Source organism: Selaginella moellendorffii, unplaced genomic scaffold, assembly GCF_000143415.4.
Source record: "Selaginella moellendorffii unplaced genomic scaffold, v1.0 SELMOscaffold_3, whole genome shotgun sequence".
In the NCBI taxonomy this organism is placed as follows: Eukaryota; Viridiplantae; Streptophyta; class Lycopodiopsida; order Selaginellales; family Selaginellaceae; genus Selaginella; species Selaginella moellendorffii.
In genome coordinates this window covers 410,733-437,885 of record NW_003314264.1, presented here as the reverse complement: position 1 = coordinate 437,885, position 27,153 = coordinate 410,733, and the positions used below count along the sequence as shown (strand labels likewise).

General features: G+C 50.7%; 9 protein-coding genes across 10 annotated transcripts; 6 read left to right on the top strand and 3 right to left on the bottom strand.

Moving 5' to 3' along the window:
• Positions 1 to 88: 88 nt before the first annotated feature.
• LOC9643743 lies at positions 89 to 1,340 on the top strand. Its single transcript, XM_024668355.1, has 2 exons — positions 89 to 1,058; positions 1,123 to 1,340. The coding sequence occupies exons 1-2, from the start codon at positions 129 to 131 to the stop codon at positions 1,249 to 1,251; spliced, it is 1,059 nt and encodes a 352-aa protein (XP_024524123.1). The 5' UTR covers positions 89 to 128; the 3' UTR covers positions 1,252 to 1,340.
• On the top strand, positions 1,336 to 5,700 carry LOC112344150 (pre-mRNA-splicing factor ATP-dependent RNA helicase DEAH7-like). The gene is made up of 15 exons (XM_024668342.1): positions 1,336 to 1,396; positions 1,459 to 1,630; positions 1,680 to 1,744; positions 1,805 to 1,928; positions 1,985 to 2,128; positions 2,184 to 2,317; positions 2,366 to 2,451; positions 2,500 to 2,611; positions 2,666 to 2,843; positions 2,904 to 3,316; positions 3,368 to 3,439; positions 3,503 to 3,679; positions 3,728 to 3,789; positions 3,848 to 4,000; positions 4,056 to 5,700. Exons 1-15 carry the CDS (start codon positions 1,385 to 1,387, stop codon positions 5,656 to 5,658), a joined length of 3,507 nt encoding a protein of 1,168 aa, XP_024524110.1. The 5' UTR covers positions 1,336 to 1,384; the 3' UTR covers positions 5,659 to 5,700.
• A 23-nt stretch (positions 5,701 to 5,723) lies between these two features.
• Positions 5,724 to 10,576, top strand: LOC9643742 (lon protease homolog 1, mitochondrial). The gene is made up of 20 exons (XM_024668341.1): positions 5,724 to 6,448; positions 6,496 to 6,561; positions 6,618 to 6,866; positions 6,917 to 7,003; positions 7,054 to 7,095; positions 7,148 to 7,270; positions 7,335 to 7,439; positions 7,499 to 7,564; positions 7,607 to 7,693; positions 7,741 to 7,780; positions 7,839 to 8,010; positions 8,063 to 8,187; positions 8,265 to 8,395; positions 8,449 to 8,553; positions 8,608 to 8,721; positions 8,773 to 8,940; positions 8,988 to 9,089; positions 9,139 to 9,240; positions 9,287 to 10,150; positions 10,214 to 10,576. The coding sequence occupies exons 1-20, from the start codon at positions 5,819 to 5,821 to the stop codon at positions 10,445 to 10,447; spliced, it is 3,612 nt and encodes a 1,203-aa protein (XP_024524109.1). The 5' UTR covers positions 5,724 to 5,818; the 3' UTR covers positions 10,448 to 10,576.
• A 109-nt stretch (positions 10,577 to 10,685) lies between these two features.
• LOC9643741 (aspartyl protease family protein 2) lies at positions 10,686 to 12,036 on the top strand. Its single transcript, XM_002963486.2, has one exon. The coding sequence runs from the start codon at positions 10,730 to 10,732 to the stop codon at positions 11,762 to 11,764; it is 1,035 nt and encodes a 344-aa protein (XP_002963532.1). The 5' UTR covers positions 10,686 to 10,729; the 3' UTR covers positions 11,765 to 12,036.
• Positions 12,037 to 12,086: 50 nt separating this feature from the next.
• On the top strand, positions 12,087 to 12,872 carry LOC9643374 (cyclin-dependent protein kinase inhibitor SMR3). The gene has a single exon (XM_002963485.2). The coding sequence runs from the start codon at positions 12,224 to 12,226 to the stop codon at positions 12,587 to 12,589; it is 366 nt and encodes a 121-aa protein (XP_002963531.1). The 5' UTR covers positions 12,087 to 12,223; the 3' UTR covers positions 12,590 to 12,872.
• Positions 12,779 to 15,554, bottom strand: LOC9643373 (replication protein A 70 kDa DNA-binding subunit D). Its single transcript, XM_024668348.1, has 14 exons — positions 15,375 to 15,554; positions 15,272 to 15,309; positions 15,061 to 15,207; positions 14,818 to 14,982; positions 14,580 to 14,757; positions 14,442 to 14,513; positions 14,178 to 14,385; positions 14,021 to 14,123; positions 13,834 to 13,958; positions 13,706 to 13,784; positions 13,511 to 13,640; positions 13,293 to 13,450; positions 13,112 to 13,232; positions 12,779 to 13,049 (listed from the first exon to the last, which is right to left on the bottom strand). The coding sequence occupies exons 1-14, from the start codon at positions 15,447 to 15,449 to the stop codon at positions 12,855 to 12,857; spliced, it is 1,794 nt and encodes a 597-aa protein (XP_024524116.1). The 5' UTR covers positions 15,450 to 15,554; the 3' UTR covers positions 12,779 to 12,854.
• A 19-nt stretch (positions 15,555 to 15,573) lies between these two features.
• Positions 15,574 to 17,470, bottom strand: LOC9643740 (O-fucosyltransferase 30). The gene is made up of 2 exons (XM_002963116.2): positions 16,685 to 17,470; positions 15,574 to 16,635 (listed from the first exon to the last, which is right to left on the bottom strand). Exons 1-2 carry the CDS (start codon positions 17,158 to 17,160, stop codon positions 15,582 to 15,584), a joined length of 1,530 nt encoding a protein of 509 aa, XP_002963162.2. The 5' UTR covers positions 17,161 to 17,470; the 3' UTR covers positions 15,574 to 15,581.
• A 1,961-nt stretch (positions 17,471 to 19,431) lies between these two features.
• Positions 19,432 to 23,478, top strand: LOC9643372 (glucomannan 4-beta-mannosyltransferase 9). The gene is given in 9 exon segments (XM_024668350.1): positions 19,432 to 20,594; positions 20,678 to 20,792; positions 20,795 to 21,094; positions 21,765 to 21,875; positions 21,936 to 22,072; positions 22,131 to 22,244; positions 22,322 to 22,521; positions 22,572 to 22,763; positions 22,814 to 23,478. Coding segments are annotated over 9 exon segments (1,677 nt in total). The 5' UTR covers positions 19,432 to 20,249; the 3' UTR covers positions 22,977 to 23,478.
• LOC9643739 (beta-galactosidase 8) lies at positions 23,429 to 27,126 on the bottom strand. Of its 2 annotated transcripts, XM_024668347.1 has the most exons (19): positions 26,947 to 27,126; positions 26,786 to 26,881; positions 26,626 to 26,738; positions 26,497 to 26,563; positions 26,336 to 26,428; positions 26,139 to 26,282; positions 25,986 to 26,074; positions 25,834 to 25,939; positions 25,692 to 25,779; positions 25,519 to 25,637; positions 25,280 to 25,468; positions 25,003 to 25,226; positions 24,849 to 24,949; positions 24,691 to 24,803; positions 24,522 to 24,632; positions 24,385 to 24,468; positions 24,119 to 24,330; positions 23,738 to 24,047; positions 23,429 to 23,678 (listed from the first exon to the last, which is right to left on the bottom strand). In XM_024668347.1, the coding sequence occupies exons 1-19, from the start codon at positions 27,100 to 27,102 to the stop codon at positions 23,532 to 23,534; spliced, it is 2,562 nt and encodes an 853-aa protein (XP_024524115.1). In that variant the 5' UTR covers positions 27,103 to 27,126; the 3' UTR covers positions 23,429 to 23,531. The 2 variants fall into 2 exon arrangements, with proteins under 2 accessions (XP_024524115.1, XP_024524114.1); XM_024668346.1 differs by having other exon boundaries at positions 25,519 to 25,779.
• Between the last annotated feature and the right edge of the window lie 27 nt (positions 27,127 to 27,153).

The window sequence follows — 27,153 nt, the reverse complement described above, 5'->3', positions numbered from 1 at the left end:
TCCACATTGGAATGAAGGCCGAGTAAAAGTCGTGCTGCCAACTTTCTCTGTGTTCACGTTGTTCTGCGTCTTAAAAGCTAGGCTTCGTTTCACCTAAAAGTTTAGATCGGGTGAAAGGGGATCTAGCGATGGCTGGCGAGGAAGAACAAAAGAGTGTAGTGGTGGAGGAGAAAAAGGAGGAGGAGGAGCTATCGCCGATCATCCTCCAGGAATGCGGCTACTACGACGTGGAGCAGCTCCACAAGGCGACGGGGCTGCTGCTCCTGACGCTGGCGGCGGCGTGCGTGGAGAAGACGATTGGGGATCCGTTCAATCAGCCGGGCTCGGTGGTGGGCGACTTGAAGAGGGAGCTGATCGAGAGCCTGGAGAGCCAGAGCCAGCAGTACGCCGGCGCGGCGCTGGGGAGCCTGAGCGATCGCGTCCAGGCCCCAAAACCCATGAAGATCTTGCAGGGGTTCCTGGATGGATTCGTGCGCTCCAAGGCCAATCTCCTGGCACGCGTCTCCAGCCGGATCCTCAGCAACGACAAGAAGGAGGACAAGATCGAGGAGTTCGTGGGCGAGCTGGATCGATCGGGCGCCTGGATGGTGGGGCGGCGCGAGATGCTGGCCAGATCGCTGCTGCGGCGCATCGACCGGAGCATGGTGGCGCACTGCGAGATGAGGTTTGGGTCGAGCGAGGAGCTGGCGGCGCACAAGGCGCGCTGCGCGCTCCGCCCCACCACGTGTACCAACGAGGGCTGTACGGACGTCTACTCGGCGGTCCAGGGCGGCGGGCACGACGCCAGGTGTGCGTTCAAGGTGCTGACGTGCGAGCAGGGGTGTGGCCAGAGCGTGGCCAGGGCTGACATGGACAGGCACTGCGTGAGCGTGTGCCCCATGAAGATGGTGACGTGTCCGTTCCACCACGTTGGCTGCGTGGACCGGCTGCCACAGGGGACGGTGGAGGTACACTGCGCGGGGAATGTGAGCAGCCATTTGCTCGCGGTGCTTCATGTTCTTCAGAGGCTTGAGGTTGGGATCGCATCGCAGTCACAGAGGATCTCCAATCTAGAGAAGGTACTTATTCCTCTTTTATCCTTGGAATCTTTTAAGATCTAGATTTTAAACTTTTTTCTTTTAGGCGCTGTCTAAAGCCCAAGTTCCCATGGATGACGATGCTGCCAAATTGGAGCTTGAGAAGATTAAGGAAGAATCAAGAACCCTAGAAATCCCAGCAGTAGATGTTTCCAAGCTCACTGCGAACCATTGATCAATCTTCTTTTAGAATTGCAAAACGCGGGAATGTCAAACAATTTCTCGAATATTCTACGGGAATAAACGAATCTATCTGAGCTAAAGCCCTAGGTTTTGACAGGGGATCCCCTAGGGCTTGGGAGGGCGCTATGAGTGACAAGGTATGGCCTCTGATCGATCTTCCGGCGCCAAATGCAGACGCTTAGCTCGGATGTACGCGCAGGATGAGGATGGCGGTGAGAATGGATCGCAAAATCCAGTGTTCAAAGTGCCCGCCGAACGGAAATCTAGGCAAGCGAAGAGGAATGAGGTGGCCAGGAGGAGCTCGGACGATGGCTCTCACAGCTCTAGAAATTACCGTGTGCCAAATCCTCAAGACACCCCATCCCATCCAGGTTGGTTTTCGTCTTTGTTTCTTCACGGCTTTATAGGCGCTTTGTACAGGCGGCGTGAATGAGGATGCTGCGGCTGCTATTGCCGAGCGCCCAAACAGGAGGAGATTAGCATCGGTGTGTGGCCTTTTTCTTCTGTTCTCTTTCTTTTACTCAAATGTTTCTCGCGTGTTTCAGGAGATTGGATTCTACAGTACTGGTGGCCCAAAACCACCAAGAGATCGTCCTAGCTCATCAGAGAAGGAGAGCGGCACAGATAGAAGACAGAAGCGTGAGTCATCTCCTGGGAGATGGAATGACGGTATGTTATCTCTATGTTCGCTTGCCTCTTCTTCACTTAAGGCATATGTGTTTCAGGGAAATCATCTTGGGATGACGGCAGATGGGAATGGGATGACACGCCCCGGCGGGAGACAACCCCTCGGCACGAACACACCCCGTACATTCCATCCTCTCCTTCAGAGTCTCGCTATGCGTCTCCTTGGTATGGAGATTCATCAGGTTGGTGTTGTCAGCTTGTTTTATTTCCTCAATCGTTCTCATTTGATTTTTGTAGGCACAACTCCTTCTCCATGGGACATTGCCTCGCCTTCACCCGCTCCTGTTCGAGCAAGTGGTGCCCCTCGTGACAGAGGACAAAAGTCGCACAGCCTGAAGTTTCGTTCTCATGTTACAGCACCGCAGTATGAGGTAACTGAAGCTTGTTATGAGGGGCTGGTTCTGACTGCTGTTGCGTAGGAGGAGTACAGAGGTTCGGAGGAAGGTAGCAACGGGTACGATGGAACAGGCGATGGACAAATGGATGCATTACTTGACCGTGCCTGGTATTTCAACATTCTTTTCTTGTGTTTTTCTGACATTCTTCTGTGCAGGTATGATAGAGAAGAAGATGGTACCGCTGTGGATATCGACGATAGTACATCCTTGTTCATGGGTGATGAAGCCACTTTCAAAAAGCGAGAAACTGAAATGGCCAAACGATTGGTATGTATCTAGAGGACTTTATTTATCAGTTAAGAACTTCAATTTCTGGCGCAGACGCGACGGGACGGAAGCAAGATGAGTCTTGCTCAGAGTCAGAAAATGTCTCAATTAAGTGCGGATAATGCGCAGTGGGAAGACAGGCAGCTTATGCGTTCCGGCGCTGTGCGTGGCACCGAAGTGCAAACAGATTTTGATGATGAAGATGAGAGTCGTGTAATATTACTTGTGCATGGTAAGTACAGTACAGGAGGTTTGTTTATGTTCATGGCTAAAAGCATTCATTTTTTCTCAGATACTCGGCCGCCGTTCCTTGACGGCAGGCTTGTATATACGAAACAGGCTGATCCGGTGCTGCCAGTTAAAGATCCAACCTCTGACATGGCGATCATAGCACGAAAAGGGTCCGTTTTAGTGCGAGAATCGCGCGAAAAGCAAAATATGCAGAAGTATCAACAGCGCTTCTGGGAACTCTCAGGATCGAGGCTTGGGGATATCCTGGGTGTAAAAAAGTCTGACGAAGAATTAGCGACGGAGAAGGAAGAAGAAAAAGTTGGTGAAGAGAGCGAAGTCGACTATCGCGAGAATGCCAAGTTTGCAAAGCATATGAAGAAGGGTGAGGCGGCAAGTGATTTTGCAAAGTCGAAAACTATATCAGAGCAGCGACAGTACCTGCCTATTTTTTCTGTTCGAGACGAGCTTCTTCAGGTATGCTATTATGACCCAGGAAAACGCTTTTACTGAGTTACATTTCTGCAGGTGATACGGGAGAATCAGGTTATTGTTGTGGTCGGAGAAACTGGGTCTGGTAAAACAACTCAAATGACGCAGGTAAGTTGCAGTAATTTCGTTCAAACTAAAGACTCTTCTCATAGATTAACTTGGTGCATGCAGTACCTTCACGAAGCGGAGTATTCTACGTATGGGATGGTGGGATGCACGCAGCCGAGGCGTGTTGCGGCTATGAGTGTTGCGAAACGTGTTAGCGAAGAAATGGACTGCGAACTTGGCGATAAGGTTGGATATGCTATTCGTTTTGAAGATGTTACCGGTTCAAATACGATCATCAAGGTGAGCTTGTAACATGTACCAGTGCCGTATCTTATGATTGCGCTGCAGTACATGACGGACGGTGTGCTGTTGCGTGAGACGTTACGTGAACCTGACCTCGATCAATACAGGTACGTCCTTGAACTTTGTTCTCGAGATTGACATTAATCTGATGGGTAATTGGAACAGTGTGATTATAATGGATGAGGCTCATGAGCGAAGTCTCAATACGGACGTTCTTTTTGGAATTTTGAAGCAGGTGGTTGCACGACGTCGAGATTTCAAGCTTATTGTGACGTCTGCAACGCTTAATGCACAGAAGTTTTCGAACTTTTTTGGAAGGTTTGTAGGCTGCTAAGTTTGCTGTTACTCACCATTAAAACATTTGGTTTTGCAGTGTTCCAGTATTTTACATTCCCGGTCGAACATTTCCTGTCAACGTTTTATATAGCAAGACTCCTTGTGAAGACTACGTTGATGCAGCTGTAAAACAAGCGATGGCCATACACCTGACGTCCCCTCCAGGAGACATACTGATATTCTTAACCGGACAAGACGAGATATACACCGCCGGTACCGCCTTAAAGGAAAGAATGGAACAGCTGGATGCAACTTCACAGAGACCTGCAGCGCCATTACTGGTGTTGCCCATCTACTCGCAGATGCCATCGGATTTGCAAGCGAAGATATTCCAGAAAGCCGAGGAAGGAGTGAGGAAGTGTGTTGTGGCCACAAACATTGCCGAGACATCTTTGACAGTGGACGGTATTTTGTACGTTATCGATTCCGGGTACAGCAAGATTAAGTTCTACAATCCTCGCATGGGTATGGACGCACTTCAGGTGTTTCCTATCAGCCGGGCAGCAGCTGATCAACGGTCTGGACGAGCCGGAAGAACAGGGCCCGGGACTTGCTACAGGTTGTATACTGAGACTGCTTATCTCAACGAGATGCTGCCAAACCCGGTACCCGAGATCCAGCGGACCAACCTTGGAAATGTGGTGCTGTTATTGAAGTCGCTCAACATAGATAACCTCCTCGACTTCGACTTCATGGATCCGCCGCCGCAGGAGAACATCTTAAACTCCATGTACCAGCTGTGGATACTTGGCGCTCTAGACAACGTTGGGAGGCTTACTACTCTGGGGAGAAAGATGGTGGAGTTCCCGCTGGATCCTCCGCTTGCCAAGATGCTTCTGATGGGAGACGAGCTGCAGTGCCTCAGCGAGGTCCTGATCATCGTCTCCATGCTGTCAGTACCGTCGGTTTTCAACAGGCCCAAGGAGCGGGCAGAAGAGAGTGATGCCGCTCGCGAGAAGTTTTTCGTGCCGGAGAGCGACCACCTGACGCTGCTCAACATCTACCTGCGGGCAAAAGAAAACAAGTTCGGGACAAAATGGTGCAACGATCACTACCTCCAGAGGAAAGGCCTGCTCAAGGCCCGTGAGGTCCGCTCCCAGCTCCTTGACATCCTCGAGAAGCAGAAGATCGCACTCTCGTCGTGCGGCCACGAGTGGGACGACATCCGAAAGGCGATATGCTCGGCCTACTTCCACAACGCAGGACGCCTTAAAGGAGTGGGGGAGTACGTGAATTGCCGGAACGGGATGCCGTGCCACCTCCACCCGAGCAGCGCTCTCTACGGGCTGGGCTACACTCCCGAGTACGTGGTGTACCACGAGCTCATCCTGACGACCAAGGAGTACATGCAGTGCGTGACGGCGGTGGAGCCGACTTGGCTGGCGGAGCTGGGGCCGATGTTCTTCTCGGTCAAGGACTCCAACACGTCGCGGCTGGAGCAGTATAAGAGGCAGCGAGTGGAGAAGACGGTGATGGAGCAGGAAATGGAAACGCTGCGGAAGAACGAGGCGGAGGTGACGGCCAAGGTGAAGGACACCGAGAAGGCTGCCCGGCTTGCCCGAGAGAGACAGGCCATCACCACGCCGGGAATGCGTGTGCCCGGCACTCCATCTCGGACTCCCAAGCGCCTCGGATTGTGACTATGATAAACTAATATAATCCCCTCCCTCGTTTTTGACTAACTATTCTACGTTTTGATAAACCCTAAACCCGTCATTCTAGTCTAGGGCATGAAGCGCGGTCGGGGCGCGGTGGAAGGCGGGGCGATCTTCGTTTCCTGGTAGGGATTTCCTCGCATCTATGCTCGCCGCCATTGTCTCGTCGGCGCTCCGGGATTCCCCCAGCTTGAGACGTCTCTCGATCCGGCCCGCTACATGGCCTGCTGGGGCGCGGGCGCCGGCATGGGGCTCGATGCTCGCTCGGTCGTTCGATGGCACCAGGCACACATTTTGCTCCGGCAGCGGTGCCGGCAAGGGCGGTAGCGACGGTAGCAGTAAGAATGGGAGCAATAGTAGTAGCAAAGAGTCCAGCGAAGCTGACAGCGCTAGTAGCATTGAAGAAGCTGCTATCCCCGACAAAGTCGTGTCTTCTAAGTCAAGTGAGGGATCATCCGGAGGAAAAGGAGAAGGTGGTAGCAAGACTGAAGGCAAAGGGGAAAAAGAAGGTGGCGGCGGCGGTGGTGGTGGTGGTCGGAGGAAACCGAGCTTATTCCAGAGGATTTTGAAAGGGTCTGGAGGTGATAAGTCGAACAAAGCCAGCGCGGAAGCCACAGAAGCTACGGTCGTCAAGGAAGCCAAGGAGGCAAAAGAAGGGAAGGATGGGAAAGACGGAAAAGATTTGAAGGAAAAAGAAGATCAGGAAGGTGCTGAAGAGTCCGCACAGTCGGGGGCTATTGTTCCTGCTGGGCCGAGACCCGAGAACTTTCCCAAGGTAACTTTGGTCGTTTAAAAAACACGTTTGCCATTCGTCTCTTCCAGGTTTTAGCATTACCACTGACGAGAAGGCCTTTGTTCCCTGGATTCTATGCTCCCATTCACATCAAGGTAAGGTATTTAATCGACTAGTTTGAAAAGTCACCAACTCTTATCAAGTGCCACAGGATCCCAAGCTTGCGGACTCATTGGTAGAGCTTCGAGCAAGAGGAACGCCGTATGTTGGAGCATTTCTTCTCAAGGATGCGAAGGAGAGCGTTGTGGTTGAAAGTGAAAATGCCCGCGAGACGAGTGGAGCAGCTGGCGAGAAAAGTGAAGAGAAGACTGGGGAGAAGAGTGGCGAGGAGGTCAAGGATTCGGATTTGAAGGGAGAAGCTCTATACAAAAGATTGCATGAATATGGAACGTTTGCACAGGTTAGTCATCAACCTACAACACCGCCGCCTTTGACTCAAGTTTGAAACAGGTGCTCAACGTCATAAGAAGCGTCAATTCGGATGGTCCTGCTCAAGTTTTTCTCATGGGCCATCGCCGCTTACGACTCACTGGAATGGTAATAGATATTATTCCTCGTTAAAAATGTTCTGAAAATATGTGATGCAGCTATCCGATGATCCTTTGACAGTTTCGGTTGAGCATCTCAAGGTTCGTTCTAGGTGTGATTTGATCGCTTGCTAAAGTATTCTTGTGGTATCAGGATAAATCTTATGACGAGACATCAGATGTTATAAAAGCAACTTTTATGGAGGTTGTCGCCTCTTTGCGTGATCTAATGCGATACAATCCTTTGTACAAAGAAACTATTCAAGTCTTCGTGCAGGTCCGTGTGCTTTTTCAGCTCTTTCAATTCATGACGTTATTCAGAACAACGTTTTTGAATGCAGAATATGGGAAATTCGCATATCAATGCTGCCCGACTGGCTGACTTTGGCTCTGCGCTCACTACAGCTGATGAACCTCTGCTACAGGAAGTGTTGGAGCAACTAGATGTAAGAATTTCTGATTGACCATAACGTTTCTAAAAGGCGGTTCTTGTTTTGTGCTATAGGTGGAGAAGCGACTCAATTTAGCTCTTGTACTTTTAAAGAAAGAGCTTGAGCTTGCAAAGCTACAGGTATGCTAATTATGACTATTCTCGTTCTTAAAGCTTTCCCAGGCGACTATTGCGAAAAACGTGGAGGAAAAAATAAGCGGTGATCAACGCCGGTTTTTCTTAATGGAGCAACTGAAAGCTATTAAGAAGGTACCTTAATGAGCTTAATGATTTAAGCTTCTGAATTTCTGGTGTAGGAGCTGGGAATTGAAGCAGATGATAAAACAGCGCTTACTGGTAAATTTGTTTCTCTAGTTTTAATCCCGTTTCGACTTCCTCTCTTTCACGTATACAGTAAAGTTTAAAGAGAGATTGGAGCCACATAGAAAGCAGTGTCCGGAGCACGTTTTGCAAGTCATCGACGAGGAACTCTCTAAATTGCAAGGCCTTGAGTCCAGTTCGAGCGAGTTCAATGTTACAAGAAACTATCTGGACTGGTTGACAGCACTACCGTGGGGACAATACAGGTTCTTTCTTTTCTTCTATCACTCGGTCATTGATTCCAATTTTTCCTTGCAGCAAGGAAAACTTTGATGTACGGCAGGCTCAAACTGTTCTGGACGAGGATCATTATGGCTTGTCCGATGTAAAAGAAAGGATACTTGAGTTTATCGCTGTTGGCAAGCTGAAGGGCACCGCTGTTGGTAAATTTTGCCAGTATGAATTTTTGTTTTGGTGCCAATGCGTACAATTGATTTGGTTTTTCTTCTTTTCTTTTCAGGAAAGATAATATGCCTTTCAGGACCCCCTGGAGTAGGGAAAACAAGCATAGGGAAATCAATTGCTAAGGCGCTCAATCGAAAATTCTTTCGCTTCTCAGTTGGTGGCCTTAGTGATGTTGCTGAGATTAAGGTGATTATTGCAGCTATCATTACATTTGGTTTCTACTATTTTATTATTTTCAGGGGCATCGCAGAACTTACGTTGGAGCCATGCCTGGTAAAATGGTTCAGTGCCTGAAGTCGACAGGAACTGCTAACCCTTTGGTGCTGATCGATGAGATTGATAAGGTGAAGGATCTTGAACAGTTAGTTTAACAATTCGTTCTGACGTTGTCATTGCAGCTTGGTCGGGGTCATGCAGGAGATCCAGCTAGTGCATTATTGGAACTTCTAGATCCGGAGCAGAATGCTAATTTTCTTGACCATTACCTTGACGTGCCCATAGATTTGTCAAAAGTGAGCTCTCTGTTTTTTCACAACTTTCAGCTAATGCTCGTTTCCTTGTAGGTTTTGTTCGTTTGCACTGCAAATTTGGTTGAGAACATTCCTGCACCTCTACTTGATCGCATGGAAGTTATACGGTTGGTCGGTTATATTACTGATGAGAAAATGCACATTGCCCGTGACTATCTCGAACGCCAAGCTCGAGAAAATTGTGGGATAAAAAAAGAACAGGTAGAATCGCCTTCAATATTAACAGGTCTTCTCAAATGTTGTTGCAGGTTGAGCTTAGTGACAGTGCTATGCACAGTCTTATAGAAACTTATTGTCGCGAGGCTGGCGTTAGAAATCTGCAGAAGCATATTGATAAGATTTATCGCAAGGTAGCAGTATTGGTGAGTTCTTTAGAATCCCAACAGCTTTCATTTACAGATAGCGCTGAAACTAGTCCGACGTGAGCTTGATACTCCCAAGGAGGAGGAAATGAAACAGAATAACCTGGTTACGGTTGCCGAAACGAAAAGCAATGCCGAGGTATTTTTCGTACCTCATATTCTATGGTATTGAACGTTGCTTGCAGAATGACGGTGCCATCAAACTTGTGGAAGACGACTCCAATAGCATAGAGGAAGCAGAACTCAAAGAAACGCCGGTTCTGAATGAAAAGCTGGAGATACTTGCGGACGAGCTTTTGCCCGATGCAACATCTGAGAAGGAGGATATGGCCATTAAGCTAACCGACTCAGCCGTCCAGGAGGGTGAAACGCTTGAGGCCGAGACCATGCTACCGTCAGAGAAAGAAAAGGTGGATATTGCTCAGAAGTTGCCGTTGGAGAAACCGCCGTGTTCAGAGCCGGAAGAAAAATTGACGGGCGTGAAGGCTTCTACTACATCGGAAACAGACAACAAGGTACCGGATGAGTCTGCGTCATCAGAAACCAAAGAAAAGGAGGAGGCAGAGAAAAAGGTGGCAGAAGAGCAGATCAAAATCAACGACACCAATCTTCACGAGTTCGTGGGAAGTCCCGTGTTCGTAAGCGACCGCTTCTACGACAAGACACCGATTGGAGTCGTCATGGGTCTGGCCTGGACAGCAATGGGAGGCTCCACGCTCTATGTGGAGACGAGTGTGATTGAGGAGGGTGAAGGTAAAGGCGGGCTCCAACTCACTGGTCAGCTTGGGGATGTGATGAAGGAGAGCGCCTCAATAGCACACACATTTGCGCGGAAGTACCTGCGAGAGATTGATCCGCAAAACCAGTTTTTTACAAACAGCAAACTACATCTCCACGTACCGGCCGGTGCTACGCCAAAAGACGGGCCAAGCGCCGGGTGCACTATGATCACCTCGATGCTGTCGCTGGCTCTCAGCAAGCCTGTCAACGACGATGTAGCAATGACTGGGGAAGTGACACTGACTGGCCGAGTTCTTGCCATTGGCGGGGTAAGCAGATGATTTTTTTCCTTTTTTCTTCTTGACAATACTGACTGTTGGAACTTGGAACAGGTAAAAGAGAAAACTGTGGCATCCAGGAGGAGCGCTGTGAAGACGATCATTTTTCCCAAGGCCAACAAGCGGGACTACGACGAGCTCTTGCCGCACGTAAAAGAAGGCCTCGACGTCCATTTCGTGGACAAGTATGAGGAGATATTCCAGATTGCCTTTGTGGCGAGCGGCATCAAGAGCCAGGTTGATATGTTCTCGGCCTCGCTCAAAAAGGAGGCGGCCTCTGAGGTGTAGCGAGAAAGAAGAATCCGGTTTCTTTCCATTTTGTCACCCAAGAGCTGAGGTTGCAGGCACACAACACAGCATATTCGCATTTTGTACTCGCTGCACAGCTTATGTTATCAAGTCGGAGCTATTTGACAATTCCATCGCAATCGTGGCCTTGCAGTGTCAAAATCCGGCACGTTACGTAGACTGGTCGCCATCTCGATAAATGTCATCGTGTCACGTGTGGAGATCTGAGATGTGATATATACAGACTGCAACGTTTCTTTCTACTGCTGGCTCTTGGAGAAGATGAAGATGGCTAATAAATTTCCTGTCGCCTTGTGTTGCATGCTCTTGTGCTCTCTCGCGGCTGCTGCCACGCCCGGATCTCGTCCGCTGGTGGGCGAGCTCATCGGCACCAGGTTGTCGCTGCGCATCGGCACTCCACCCAAAACCCAGCTGCTGCAGCTCGATCTGGACGCTCGCGTGTCCTCCATCAACTGCGGCCCCTCTCCCAGATCCTCGTACCAGGTTAGTCTCAACGCCACCGATGGCTCCAATCCCACTGGTCCCGTGACAATCCCCGGGGTCCCATTCAAATGCGGGTCACCAGTGGCTGCGCTGGGGAGAGGGAGCCAGGCGCTTCCAGCTCGATTGTCACCCCGGAACAAGAAGATCGTCACCTATTGTCTCTCCCAGCAGGGATCCTCGCCGATCTTCTTCGGCGCGCAGGACATCAACTTCATGCCCAACAAGCGCCCCATCTCTCCGCTGCTGCAGTACACCCCTCTCGTCTCCCCGCCCGCCCGCCATAGCTACGCCATCCGGGTCAACTCGGTCAGGGTCAATGGTCAACGGCTCCCGGCGGTCAAGCCCGCCGCCTGGGCGCTGAGCAGCACGGTGCCGTACACCCGCCTCGTCACACCTGCCTACGTGGCGATCCGCGACGCCTTCCGCAATTTGACCGTCCCGCGCGTCGCGCCCGTTGCCCCGTTTGACACGTGCTTTAACGCGAGTGGGCTCGGGTCCACGCGCGTGGGGCCCCCCGTGCCGCCAGTGGAGCTCCAGCTGGAGGGAAACGCCACGTGGACGCTGTTTGGCGCCAACACCATGGTGTTTTTGAAAGATTCCACGGTGGCCTGCCTCGCGTTTGTGGACGCCGGCTCATCATCGCCTGGTCTTTCTGTGGTTGGAACGTTCCAGCAGATGCACAATCTGGTGCGCTTGGATCTGGAGAAGCAGCGGTTTGGATTCACCGGAATCCTCTTCTTCTACCAGACCACTTGCTCCAATTTTAACACCACCTTGGCCGCCCAAAACAGTGCCTCTGGTTTGATTTTTTGATGTCATTGATCGACTGAGGCGCGGCGCCCACTTGGAATAAATCAAAAACACTAGAAACAAAAATCTGGTGATCATTTTGCCACGTGGCGGCGATCCAGCGGCGTCCCGCCAAAACCAGCCGCTGATCATTTCAAAATCCCGATTTCTCAGCCATTCGAAAGATCCCAGAAGCACCACGGCGGCGCTCTGTCGGCCCACCGACACGTTTGCCGCGCCGTGGCCGTCAAACCGGCACCAGGTGGCAGCCATCCAGCGGTCGAGCTCGAAAGGCCTTGCGCGCGGTGTCCTCTTTAAAACCCCCCCTCTTGAGCGGTGGGGATTCTTCTCGAAGCTTTTTGCGAGGGCGGCAAAGCTTTTCAAGTGTCTCTCTCTCGGGCAGCAGTCGCCGACAAGAGCTCCATTCCATCCAGGTATCGAGCACTCGGATAGCGACCGCTAGGGCAGCGAGCGAGGAAGAGTATGGCGCCTATTCCATCGGGCTGTGCTCCAGTGTCCACCGTCTATCGCCAGAAGTCGTGGGACGAGGAGTTTGTGAGGAGGCTACGCAGTGAGGGGGGGAACAGCTTCAGCAACAGCAAATGCAGCAGCGGCGCAGCGATTCCAGAATCGGGCGGTGGCAATCATCACGATCAGCTGGGCGATCACGAGGATGGCTGCAAGACACCCAAGTCGCGGCAATACAGGTTGCCCGAGGATGCTCTCGTGTGCCCACCGGCGCCCAAGAAGCCACACTTGCAAAGACGGTTTTTGCCGCCAGCCGCCGCCTACTTTACTTCGCCCGAGCTGGATCTCTTCTTCAACCAGCTCGAGATCATTGCCAAGTGAGTGTGGGCTTCGGGAGCGAGCGCGCAGGACAGAAGAAAATTGAAATTTTGAGAGGGGGGAAGTAAGTAGTACATCATCCAGTGTTGTAGATATATACGATTCCTACCTTGGCCGATGCAGAGGAGCACTATAAGTAGATAGATTGAAGTTTTTCCAGCAGCCATCCTTCGATAAACGCAAGTGGTAGTGTAGTTGTAGTTTTGGCTTGATTTTCTCACAGAACTATGGTATGTACAAAGAGATGCTCTGAAGGATTAATGAGAAACTAAGAACTTTCTAGCTTCATCTTGGCCAACAAAAGCCTCGACTCACTGGCCCAGTCGGTATCGTTCACGGCACGAATCGTGATCCTCTGTCGCTTCTCGCCCAGGTACTCAGTCTGAGCAACGCTGACACGGAAAACGTAGGACGACCACACCACTTTGCTCAGCTGCGATGAGTACTGCCTCTGATCATCATCCTGTCACCACAAGTTCAGCACCAGCGTTTCTAGAACGACAAGCTCATCTGTCCCATGCTTACTTGCGACTTGATTGTGGCTAGCTCGTCGGCACTCACGCCCAAAATCTGTTCGGCTTGATCATTGAAGAACGAAACCCATGCATCACCGCTATGATCAGTTAGCTTGGCCAGCATTATGTATCTGCCATGCGGAAAGATTGCTGTGTCAAACATTCCCGAGTCAAAAAACGATGGAACTCACCGACGACTGGCTGTATCGAAGTGCCGCTGACAGGCCTCGCACCAGAATCGAGAGCTGTCCTCGCTAACTTTGCGATTGCATGTACTGCACGCTGTGTACCACATGGTTTGATCCGGCTTGATGTAGCTGATGCAAGCGCGGACAGTGAAGTATGCGGCCTGGCAAAAGCACCATCCATCACCATTATAGCACCATAGATTCTCATTCTTTTCTTTTACCTTTCCTTCGCCAACAGATGGGGCAGTGATGTCTGAGATATCCGCACGGTTGTCGTTCGTCGGGCCTGCTCTTTGACTCAAACCAGCACCCACCGACGTCAAGGTTGCATCTTTCCCGCTCTCGTCATACCTACAACCAATTCGATGAGTAGGACCTTCTTCTTCGTACTTCGATAAACAGTGTGCGCCACTCACCAGGATCGAAGTTCTCGGGCCTCGGGAATGTCGGGATTTATCCACACCATACTGTTGGGAGACGTCGACAGAGATACACCTGCTGAAACCTTGAGAACTACGAAAGATACGCTTAAGACGAAGCTTACCTTGAAAGTCATTAGCACGCACCGATCGGATTACTACTACGGGCGCATCAGGGAGCATTTCTAGCAGCTTAGCTCCGTCCTCCACTGCAAGACTGCTCCAGAGGCTTACGGCAACCGTTTTTTGACTGTGAATCGAAAACATCGCACTTCTCTCAACCAAAACACTGTCTTTGACTGCGAACAGTACCTTTGGTCGACAAGAACGATTTCTCGCTTTGCAAATTCTGTGTTGTCAACCTTTCGCCTTACACTCATTGTCGAAGAAACCGATTGCACTATTCCAATAGCATCTGCGAAAAAAAAAAATGCTGTTTGAAATGACAAATCACCCATGCCACACGTACCAAAAAGCTCTCTCTTGTTAACATACGCCGCCAAGTCCTCAATCTTCACGAAGTTGTACTTAACCAGAGGAATCACACCAGGCTTTCCATCAGGCTCAGTCACCTCCTCTACCCCAGAGCTTGCATTCAAGGTCATCTCGTAGTCGTTCTTGACAGCGGAAAACCGCCTGTTAGCCATGCGGAGATTTCCATTCGAAACGTAGTAGACCTGATAAAGAAAAGAAGCTACACCGTCAGCATGCTTTCAGCAGGGGAATTACTCGCCTTTCCCAGCTCAAACATCGGGTAAAACTTTTCAGCCGCCTCCTTGAACATGGTAGCTTGAATCTGTGTTCCCTGAAAGAGAGCATTCCACAGTAAAACCGTCACGGACGAAAAAGCGCAAGACGAAAAAAAACTGACATCTTCGTCTGTCAATTCGACGTTGAAGACGCTTCCCTCGCCTCTGGCATTGCGATACGTCCGCAGTGGACCTTTGCTCGTAACTCTCACCTTGATTGTCCAACTACCTTGGTAAGGGGTTAAAGACACCAGGGGGTATACTCTCCTCGACACACCCATCCTGGCAGCTGGTGCGGCTCTGGCATTCATGGCGCAAGAAATTCAATGAAAACCACATGGTACCACAAGACAGAGCTACCTTCCGTGCTCCTCTTGAACGATCTGAGCGGCCGACTTAACTGGTGCCGAAAGAAACTTTGGCTTTTCATCGCACTGGGTCTTCTGTGCGGAAGATGATGATTCACTACCAACCTCACGATCCAGTGCCCCACTGACGACTTCGCAATCGGTGACGATCAGAGCTCTGGATGGTTGACAATACGAGCATGAGCATCACGCAAAGAAAAGAAAGAAGAAGAAAAAAATCAAAATGTGCGCATACTTGTTTGGCAGATTTGGAATCACGCTGGTGGCATGAGAGAGAACACGGATGAGCCCCAAGTGTTGGATCTTCCCTGCCTCTACCTCCGCCGACATATGGGTCGGAAGCATAGCCTTCGCTTTCATAGATCCATCGGACAGCATGCAACTGCACAAAAGAAAACCCCCAAAGTTCAAACCGAAGATCGTGGAGCGGCAAAGCAAAAGCGTACGTGTAGCGGCCGTTGGCAATAGACTTGACATCCAACACCTGATCACAAACAAAGCAAAGAGGAGTGAACAAACTGGATTTAGACAATCGATTTGATCACACACCTGAAGCACCACGGGAGTGGCAGGAGAATCGCTGAGCAAAAGAGAAACTCCGCGAGCAGTCACTTGATCCGCCATCGCCCTGCTGGAAGAGTGCTTGCTAAGCAACGCGGCACGAGAAGGGACCTAAATGCCTGGCTCCTTGCCCGCCAAAACATGAAAAAGAGCGGGAGGAATTCAAAGGAGCGCGCCAAAAAGCATCTCAAGAGCTCAAGAACACTGCGGTGTTGCATTTCGCAATTGCGTTATCATTTCCGAGATTGTGGAACCGGCAGTGCCATGGAAGCCCAACGAAGCACAGCTGCAAATCGCCTCCTCCACGTACAAAAGAATGTCTGGAAGCATTTGGTGGTGAGGCGCTTGATCCAGCGTCTGCTGCTCCATCACCACCACCTTTAATGGATCATCGCTCCCAGGTTTGAGCGCCAACACTCTCCTCGCGGTGTCACGCACAATCTCGTCGCCCTCCTCGAGCCGAAAGATTTGGTACTCGCTGCGCTCCGAGAGCTCTTGCAGATAAGTCCCTGTCCAATTTGCGCGTGGCAAATCCGTCATGACAAACACCGGAATGGCGCCACCACCTTCGTCTGGAACAAGGGATTCCAGCCGCAATCTCAGGCTGTCAAACGTCTTGCTCCAGTGATTCTTGAACTGCCCGTCTAGCAGCCGGAGTTGCGCACAGAAAAACTCCCGCTTGTTCATCCGGCTCCGGATATAAGCCCGTCCAGCGTCGGTTACCACCCGCGACAGTGGAAAGTGTTGGCTCGCCTGGAACACCCGGTCGAAAGCCGCGTTCCCGGACGCAGCACTGAGATCGACGTGGGTCTGAGCGCCTTGATACTCCCCGGAGAAGAGGCTCCCAAACACCAAGAGCTTGGAATCGCCAGCCACGGTTCCGTCACCGAGGCTTTGGAGGATGTCGCGCTTGACTCGCCGCGCGCCGCTGAATTTCTTCGTCTTGAGCTTGACGGGCTGCTCGAGCAAACGTCGTTTCGGACTGGTCGCTGCGTACGTCCACACTGTGTCTGCGCAGCTCTCGTCCACGCAGTGCACGCAATCACTGCCAACACAGTGCGCGTGGTTGAGCATCGCGATGCATCGATCGAAGCCTCCCTTGCTTGGGCATGGAGTGGCAGTACCTGCGCATGGCGGCTCGACTCGATTTGCTCCACACCGCAGGAGAGCAAACACTCGAAAGTCGATCGTCGTCACCAAGCTCTGGCTCACGGCCGAGATGTTGACGACGTCGGCGATGGAGTAGTACCTACAGGTGGTGGATCACTTCCAATCCAAAGAACAGGCGAAGCACTCACCTGGATTGCGCGACGAGATCGGAGAAGTGGGACAATGCAGCTACCCTGAGGTGGCGAGGCTCCACGATCCGGAACTTAGGGCAGCTGCCGAGGCTGAGCGCATGGTGATCGGTGACGGGGGGGAGAATGAGGATCCTGCCCAGGATGGCCGCCACGCGCACAGCATTCCGGAGCTCGCCTACCTGATTGCTGAAGCCGCTGTGTGGCGCGTACCACATATACTTCCCTGGAATGGGAATGCCGGCGCCGCCGCCGGGGGCGGCGGACAGTGACGGCGCAGCGATGATCCACACGCCATAGACGATAAGCAGCGGGACAAGGAGGAGGAAGAGGAGAGCGCTGTTGCTGCCATAGCCTACGCCTCCTCTCTCCCTCCGCCACTTTGCCATCGACGTCACAACAGCTCTAGAGGAGGCGAGTTCGATACCCGTCAACGCTGCTATGTCGTGTCGCGTAAGTCGGTGGTACGGTGCCATTGACAAAACATTGCAGGTCCGCCTTTTTCTTTTCTCTTTCGATCTGATTGCTCAAGTTGTGTGTTTGTGCTCAGTTGTGCGAGAGCGAGAGTGAGAGTGAGAGAGAGAGGACGCGAAAGAACAGCAAAGAAGAAGAAGTTGCAATTTTCTTCCTTTTTGTGGGTACGCTGTTGTTCCCAGGCATGAGTATTAAGGCTAGCTAGCTGGCCAGCACCAGACTCACTATAGATACATTTGTCGGCCAACTTAGCAAATCTTCCGGAGCGGGGTTAAGTTATGGGTCTCCATCGCATACACAGTACAAACATACGGCTTGAATCTAGCCTATACTCTACCTTTCTTTCTGATGAGCGTATGCCGTATTGCCGCTGCACTGTAGCTAGCGCTGCTTCGGATCTTCTTTCTAACGAGGCGGGCCCGAATCGGTGGCTCGATTCTTCCACCAGCTCGCGACCGCCTACCAGACTTCGAATCTACAATACACCACAAAAGAAAATGGAAAGAAGCACTTGGAAGCCGTGTGCTACGGAGCGAGCGGTAGGCCGCGAGCCTCCGTCAGAGCCGACGACTTGGCTCGAAATTTATAAATCCACCAGATGCGACTCAAGTTCCAACCGACCACACGAAACTTGACGCTTAGGACTTCACACCAGTTTTTCCATTTTCTAGTTTTTCTCGGTGGTTCAAGTTGATGGAGTTCAAGTTGATTCAAAGAGAGTTGGAATGGATCTGTACGGCCCGTGCTACTTTGCTTCATGGTGGTCCTGTTGTGTTTTGATTTCATGGACACACGTCCGAGTCTAAAAGTAGCTCTTTGAACTGACTGCTGTTGTTGGCCAGTGTCCGTTGTCGCATCCCGTCCTCTAAGTCTCGCCGACAGTAATCCACGGCCTGCAACCTGCTTACTTTTGCCAATCTTTCAAGCACAATGTGATCGAGTCGATCGATGAATCCCAAGAGCATACAGAGAGCCTTTGGTTCTGCGAAAATCTCACTTACATCGCCTTTGTAACGGAGAGAGAGAGAGTTGGAGTCTTCATGACATGACAAGCTACCTGAAGGTAGCAAACCAATTAAAAGGCGTTGGGGGAAAGCTTCACATCACCACCGTCCCATTTAAGAAAGGATGGATCCCCCTCTCCTCTCCTCTCCTCTCCCTCCTCTGATCCCCCGTTTGCACAGTAGTGCAGTCCAACCCCCCACATAAGCTCTGCGTACTCTGTGCTGTATCTAGAGTTTACCAAGAGTTTTACAACTTTACTACACAGGATGAGCGCGTATACATGTATCCATCTATATCAATTGGTTCAAGCGTGGAGCCCCCCCATGGAAAGAAAAGAAAAAGTTGCTTCTTTGTAGCCATCCTAATGGTTTAAAGAAGAGCCTGTTGCAACAAACCAGAGATTTGAGCATGTAATCAAATCCCACACTTTTGTTATCGTTAGCCCGAGCAACAAGCACGACGACCGTCGGTAGGTCACGGGGAATCTCCACTCAAGCTGGCAATCACACAAACTTCTAATAACAAAAATACAAAAATAATAACTTTTCAGTAAGCTGTGAAGTTGTGATAGGATGAGCCAAGGCATTATATGTTGTAATATGTTGTTGAACGTACGAGAATGGAAGAACACGAAACGTGGGCCTCGGGCTCATGCCACTCTCAGACTGGTTTCGTTTGTTCGTTTGTTGGGCGAGTCGTTTTAAAGCGCTTGGGCGAGATGGCGTTGGAGTGTCAGCGTCGTCTCTCCTGCGCCTGCCTGCTTTGACATCCAAGCAAGCGCTGATCAAGTAGTAGAGTCCAGCCCGATCAAATACTTGTTATGTATTATGCATGGTGAATCCTACGCTGGTAAGTTTGTAAACTAAGAAAAGACAGCTGGGTTAAGTCGGCTTGGCTGGTTGAATCCAGCTTTGCTATTCTTTTCCTGTGGATTTGAGTGGCTGAATCGCGATTCTCCGTCCGGGGGTCTCTGGGTCACTCACGAGCCAGATTTATTGGCATAGTTTCCTCTCTTCTTCCTTGATCGCCCGCCCGATGTTGCTCTTGCCGCGATTCGATCCGGAATGGTAGGTAAGTGCGTCAAAACTGTGGTGGCCTGGCCTGGTGCTGCTGCTGTGCTTCCGCTGCAGTGGTGGTGGTGTTGCCGACGAGCTATCAAAGTCTGGTAATGGGGCCACCGGCACCAACCTTGTGCCATGGGGAGAGGGTTAAACTATGGCGGGATTAAAAATGTAGATTAATTGCTCCATGCTAACAACAACTCGGTCCAAAAAGCTGCCTGCTGCGCACACTACTAGTATACATTTCTTCGTCCACGGACAACAGCACCCCTCTTTCCTCCATCAAACCCTCTCCTCCCTCTCTCTCTCTCTCTCTCTCTCTCTCTCTCTCTCTTCTCTCTGCAAATTTAGGCCTCTTCTTTCGATCGCAAGTTCACGGGAGAAAGAAGAAAAGAAGAAGAAGAAGAGGAAGAAGAGAGGGAGGCCTAGCTAGCTAGCACGCACTATTTGCATTTGGAGTGGACGAGCACTTTCCCTCACTCACATTCACACATTGCAGCTTTTCATCAGCTCCCGATCAGCTTTCCTTTGGCTTGTGTCTCACTCGACTCGACTCGACTCCACTCTTTGGCGACAAGGCCGGCTGACCGAGGCCGCTGTCCGTCGTCAGGCAACTGGATCTGTGCCGCTGCCGCAGCGTGCGAAGTTGGGGACCGGGAATATCCGTCGCCAAGGGCACTGTGACGAAGTCCCTCCAAGGATTTGCATTCTTCATGCAGCAGCTAGCCAAATGTACGTGATCCTTGGCTCCAGGCAGGGGGTTGAGATTCAGATTGGGGGTCCAAGAATGAATTGGTGGTATAGCAGCATAGCTAGTTACTAGAACATCGATTCGCTCGCGTCTGCTCAGCTCAATTTTGGGTTGAGCCAGACAAGCTATAGTACTTCTCTGGGCCGCAATGCAGCTTGCATAAGCCAACAGATCGGGAGCTCCCTCTCTCTAGTGGTAGCTGCTGGCTAGAGAGAATTAACCACCCAGCAGCAGAGGCTAGACACCATCTTGGTGTTTGCATCCGCATTCCGCAATGGATCAGGCTGCGCACGCGCAGGCAGAGGGGCTGCTGCCCGAGACAATGCAGGGCGTGCAGGGGGAACCGAGCATGATCGACCAGATCAATGCGATGTGGCTCCAGATTCGAGCGCCATACATTGCCCCGGCATTGCAGGTGGGCGTCAACATCTGCCTGGTGATGCTGCTCATGCTCTTCGTGGAGCGGCTCTACATGGCGCTGGTGATGGTGCTGGTCAAGCTGTCGGGCAAGAGGCCCGAGAACAAGTATAAGTGGGAGCCCATCAAGGACGACCTCGAGTCGGGCAATTCGGCCTATCCCATGGTGCTGGTCCAGGTGCCCATGTACAACGAGCGCGAGGTGATCTATTCGATGCCTAGCCCACCCTCTCGCTGTGGCTAACGAAGTTTAGCTTGGTTTTTTGGTCTGGATTCTCCTCCCAGGTGTACCAGCTCTCAATTGGCGCTGCTTGTGGCCTCTCGTGGCCTTCGGACCGCATTATTGTGCAAATCCTGGACGATTCGACCGACCTCACCATCAAGGTTTGCCTAGAGCTTCCACCTCTTGGAACTATGTGGATGGATGTGATTGGATGTTTTACACGCAGAATCTGGTGGAGCTCGAGTGCCAGAGATGGGCGAGCAAAGGGGTGAACATCAAGTATGAGATCCGGGACAACAGGAATGGCTACAAGGCGGGGGCGCTCAAGGAGGGCATGAAGCGCAGCTACGTCAAGGACTGCGACTATGTGGCCATCTTCGACGCGGATTTCCAGCCCGAGCCCGATTTCTTGTGGCGGACCATCCCCTACCTGGTGCACAACGCCGACATTGGTCTCGTTCAAGCCCGCTGGAAATTCGGTACGTTGGTCTCACCCGGCTGGCTGGCTGATTGATTGATTGATTTTACCTGGGCGATGCATTTTCCATTCTCCCCTGGGATGATCATCCGCTGATTTTGTGTGTCTTGTTGTCTTGATCCAGGAATTAGTTAGTTGACCCGAGAGGACTGTGTGTGAGGCGAGAGATAGTAGTGTCTCTTTTGCTGCCTGGTTTGATTTGAGGGAAGATAGATTTGCCTCGCCGACACGCGGCACAGGGGTAAAGCACAAGAGAGATTTACCACCCGGGAAGCTTCTCCTTGGCTATAAAGTGGCGCCAGTCTGTGCCACACGCACCACGTGGCCTCGTCCCAGTCGTCAAGTCCTCTGGATTCTGGCCACGTAGCACGGGTGTCGGCCCCTCAACTCAATTACTCTCTCCCTGACGACGCGACGACGACGACGATTCCTCGAGTTCTTGCGCGTTGCATTTGCGCGCCAATTGCTCATTTTTAGGGCTCATTAACATCGGCTCCCTGCAAGAACAATGCCGCATGATGCATGCATGCCTTGGGTTGCTTGAATCCCCCTCTTTCTCTTTCTCCCACCACTCACACACAGTCTCAGGCGCGGCCAGCAGGCAGCCCCTTGAATGATCTGATATTGACGTTATTCTTTTCTTTTTTTTCCTCTCTTTCAATGTGGAGCAGTGAATGCCGACGAGTGCATGATGACACGGATGCAGGAGATGTCGCTGAGTTACCATTTTACCGTGGAGCAATCTGTGGGATCCGCAACCTATGCTTTCTTTGGATTCAATGGTAGGTAATAAGCTAGCTACAGGGTCACGCTTACGAAACGCTTGCTGCTTGCTACAACAGGCACTGCTGGAGTTTGGCGCATTGCGGCCATTAGTGAAGCTGGAGGGTGGAACAGTCGGACCACGGTTGAGGACATGGACTTGGCAGTCCGTGCGGGGCTCAGGGGCTGGAAGTTCGTTTATCTAGATGACCTCTCGGTACGTTTGGTACCTTTTCCTTGCTTAGAGTAAGTAATATGGTTTCTCTGTTTCTCAGGTGAAGAACGAGCTTCCCAGTACATTTAAGGCCTATCGTTATCAGCAGCACAGATGGTCATGTGGGCCGGCTAACCTCTTTCGGAAGATGATTCCGGGGGTTTTGGCTGCTAAGGTACGTACGCGCATAACGCAAACGGCAGGCTTTTAGTTTTTCTTTCTCACCACTGGGGCACGTTGTTGATTTCGCAGAAAGTAAGCATGCTCAAGAAGTTCAGCATTCTTTATTCTTTCTTTCTGGTGCGGAAGATTGTAGCACACCTTGTCACATTCATATTCTTCTGCGTCGTGGTGCCAACATGCGTGCTGGTGCCCGAGGTCAACTTACCAAAGTGGGGCTCCATTTATCTTCCGTCGATGATAACGCTGCTAAACTGCATGGCAACTCCAAAGTGAGTGTTATCCCCTTATACATCTGATTCTTAACGTTGCTTCCCTACAGGTCACTCCCCTTCCTAGTTTTCTGGGTCCTGTTTGAGAACGTCATGTCCATGCACAGAACCAAAGCGACGATCACCGGGTTGCTGGACATAGGCCGTGTCAACGAGTGGATTGTGACGGAGAAGCTCGGGGACGCCCTCAAGATAAAGTTTGCAAAACTAAAGCAAAAACCAAAGCAGAAGATCGGAGAAAGGCAAGCATACATATCTCGGCGATTTCATGTGTTTCATGTGCTACGTGCAGGTTGTTCGTCCAGGAGCTGATCGTCGGCCTGTACATCTTCTTTTGCGCGTCTTACGATTTGGCGTTCGGGCGCGACCGTTACTACATCTATCTCTACTTGCAAGCGGTCGCATTCTTCATCATGGGCTTTGGCTACATTGGCACTTACGTTCCCAACACTTAGAAAAGCAAAGGCAGCAACACGGTTTTGGTGGGGTGAGGAGATTTGCCTCTCGTTTTCGGTTCCTCCTTTTTTTTTTCTTTGTGGCTGGTAAGCGTTAGTTCCACTGTACTTTACAAGTCGGGATTGTAGCTATAGGCTAGGAGAGATTGAGTAGAGAGTTTGACTCATCACATCGTCGTCGTCATCAACAGCAGTGCTTCTTCATGACACTGGCAGATCATCTGAGAATTGCAAGAAAAGGGAGGCGGTTGATCAAACAAAATCAGTGTATATAGCTGGCCAGACACAGAACCGGGGGAGGAGGCAGTGATAATAAACATGAAAGGAACAACAAACACCATCTGAAGGTATATGCGTGGCAAGCGAGCGAGCGAGCTGTGTATATAGGAGGGTCGGGAGAGACAGCGGAGCGGACAGAAGAAAATAATTTTGACAACACCATTTTCATGATAAACATCTCCAATAAACTGGCGCAAGCACCAATTTGCTTGCTTCGTTTGAACTTTTAAGTGGTAGCAGGCTCTCTCGATCGAGAACATCATACAAGAAATGGTATCACGTACGTACAAGTGTAGGTGCGGAATCTACAGCTTCAGTACAGGCTGCCTCCACAGCTAAAGTTTTTGCTTTCCCTGGACAAGGATCTGTTCCAAAATTCTTCCAGAATATCTCAAAGGAACAGCTCTGTCTACCAATGCAAGCCTGCGCAAGGAATAGTTATAGTTGCTATGTGCAAACAAAGGACAGGCTTTCTTTATTACCTTCTCCACAATGGTTTCAGATTCCAAAGCGTGGCAGCTCCCTTTCTGGAAGGCCCCACATCGACCCTTCGGATTTCCAAAGCTGGCGAAGAAAATGGAGGAAATGAATTGGCCTGGAGAGCAGCTTAGCCCGAGCTCTGGCAGAGATGAGAATTGTGCAACAGGTGGCAAGCTGTACTCTGAAACTTGAGCGCACACTCTGTCGACTACTCTTGATGCAAATGAGACACCGCTAACGTTCCCTCCAATCTCTTCCAGTAAAACCAGTGTATTCTTCTCGTTTACCAGCCACTCTCGTGGAACGTGATACCTTGTAAACAAAGAGAGGAGAAAGTGAGCTGGCAAGTTTCAACAACAAAAATCGACGACCAGTCGACGTACCACTCTTGCGATGGAAGTCCACAGCCAGAAAGGCATTTTGAGCTATAATATGTTCCACGGTAATCACATCTGTCTGAACACCCGGTCGAGGGGGCAGTGATGGCGGGCCAGAACCTGCCCAGGCTGTGTCCATTCACCCAAGCTTGGCCTTTGCCCATGCTACCCAGATGGATGGCAACAGGATCATCACCGTCGGGTATGTTGAAGTTTGCCTGGAAATGTGATGTTTCTTGTAATGGCGAAACCGAGCATGGAAATTGTTGTACCTTGTACCACACCAAAGGCTGAAAAAAAGGTAATGAGGTTGTCGAGGACCATGTAATCGCATCATGCTCTCCGTTTAGACCAACCTGCACTTCGTAAATTGTAGTTATATTTTGGAGCAAACCTTAGCTTAGCAAACCTGATGTAGCCACAGTGCTGAAGTCAAGTTACGTGTCCCCGTTGAAAGCCCTTGTATCCAAACAGACCCGGTGATGCCTGCTCCGTGGGTTTCCAAGTGAGCGCCGTAGTTCTACATGCAAAGTACTACTTATGTCACATGGTAGCTGGCTAGCAACTATACTTTCCACCTGTAAGCCCACAGTTGCACTGAGAATCGCCAGATGATTAACTCCTGCTTTCAAATGAATAGGCTGTTGGACTCTTGCATATAGTCCACCCGATTTCAGGGTACTGGTGCTCCCTGCTTCATGAATGAGATTGTGAAGTTCGAGAAACTACAGCCAACCTGCAAACTCTCCGTTGACAAAAATGTGTACCATATCCCGCATGCTCGTGATTACAAGAACAGGATCTCCTCCCTTTAGCTCCTGATCCGAGATTTCAAACCTAGCACGGAACAAGAGCTTCGAAAAAGTGGACGTGAAAAAAGCACTTTGTACCTCGTAGAGTACCACAAGTAATCTGTAGAGTCATTTGTCGTACTTATTTGCTCAAGCAATGCATGAGCGAGAATCTTGTTGATTCCAGAACCTCCGACAGGCTCTTGAAACCATTCCCAAGCCAGTTGCTCGACCAATCCAGGAGTATATGAGCCAGATACCTCTTCAATTAAAGAAGGTTTCTGCACAGCTACCATTTTCGTTACAGACGTTTGAGCTGAAACCTGCAAAAGTGATCCTATGAGCATAATAAACACAAGAAAACCCTCCGAGAAACCTGCGCAGTGTTGAACACCACGTTGCGACAGTCGGGAAGAATACTGACAGACCATGGAGGCAAATTATAAACATTTCCACCAAACTTGACAGAGGCACTGGAGGTGTCAATGTTGGCCAAGAATGCTGCGCACGGGGTGGCTAAGTTTGAGAAATTTGCTTCAAGGCTGCCATCCGAGTAGACGTGAGCCTGTACCATCTGGAATTATGGAAACTCCGGTACAATGGAGATGGCTATACCTCCTGCATGCGGCCCAAGGTGTAATAGAGTGGATCATTAGAGGTCAATGCAGTCTCACAAAGCTTAAGGGCCGCATGTAACTCCTTTAGGTGACCCCACTTTGGCTGTCTAAGCATTCCTGTAAGGAATAAGAAGTAAGCATTTCCTCGACGAGTAGTAGGCATGCATGTACCAAACTCATCAAGTGGCGCATCGTAGTCGTAACTAGTGGTAATGAAGGGGCCTCCAGATGTTCGACCAAAGTTAGTACCTCCGAAGTACTGGCATCTCTCTGGCATGAGTAAATGTTGCTCAAGATCGTGCAGCATACGTACCATATAGTAGTTTTGAGCAACACCTCCTCTCTGGAAGAAACGGGCCACCGCAAAGGCCACATCTTCAACAGTTCTATAGGGAGCAGCCTCGCCCCATAATTGATACCTGGAAAGGAGACATCAGATGGCGGATAGAATGAAGAACAACAAACCAGCCACTCCAGTTTTCCGTCCACATTGCTGGCTTGTCTCTGGAGTTCGGCTTCCAGCCATCACAATAATACCCGTTGCATGTGTTTATCTTCAGCACAAACAGAAAAGAGTCTGTGAGTGCCACAAAAGAATGCAGAGTGACCATCACTCACAATGTAATCCGGAGCATCGGGCTGCTTGCACATTATCCAGGGAACACCTGTTTCTAAGTCTTTGGCCATTCGTGCCGCCCAAAGCATATAAGTCTTTCCATTGGTTCCATAAGACCCTTGAACATTCCCATATTCATTCTCAATCTGCCAGCCCGAATATCAAAGGTTTTAGCATCAAGAAAAGAAGTGCCAGTCACCTGAGAGAATAGAACTGGACCGCCCTGGGATGCAAACAGTTGCTCCGATTTCACCATGTCCACAATCTTCCTCACAAACTCCTCCATCTTGTCCTGCGCACAGCCACCACGCGACTTGTTATTCAGAGGCACGGCTTTCGTTGACAGGCAACGACGTCAACCTCGAAAGCTCTATTATGTGTTCTAAACTGAATGCCAGGCAATTTCAGCAGCCAAGCCGGGAAGCCGCTGCAGGAAAAGAAGAGAAGACAAACAGGATTAGCTAGAAAGCAAGAGAGCTTGAAGCGTACCCGAAGTTCCATTCCGCACAGACATAAGGTCCGATTCTGAGGTTGACGTAGAGGCCAGCTTGGTGCACCAGCTTGAGGAAGCGGATGAGATCGTAGCGGCCTTGGAAATTATACTGTCACAAGCACATGTCGAGTTGATGAATGCTTTGTTTCCACTTACGATTCCGGGCGAGGGCTCATGACCATCCCAGAAGACGTACGTGTCGATCATGTCGAGGCCGCCCTCCTTGGCGTTGCGGATCAGGGCCGGCCACATCTGCAAGCACGAGAGCGCATGAACAAAAGGAGCTCGCGCGTGCAGCAGGCAAGAATGTAGAGAACCTGGGGAGAAGCGCGGGGGTAGTGAAGGCATCCGGAGATGAGAATCCTGCGCTGCCCGCCGATGATGATAGCTCTGTGGTCGTAAGAGATGTTGGTGGCGCTGCCCCCCGCCAAGAGCAGCAGCAACGCGAGGAGGAGCAGCAGGAATCTGGCCATGGCCGGTCCCCTTTAGAAAGGGTATAGTGTGCAGTAATTAAAAGCTAGGTC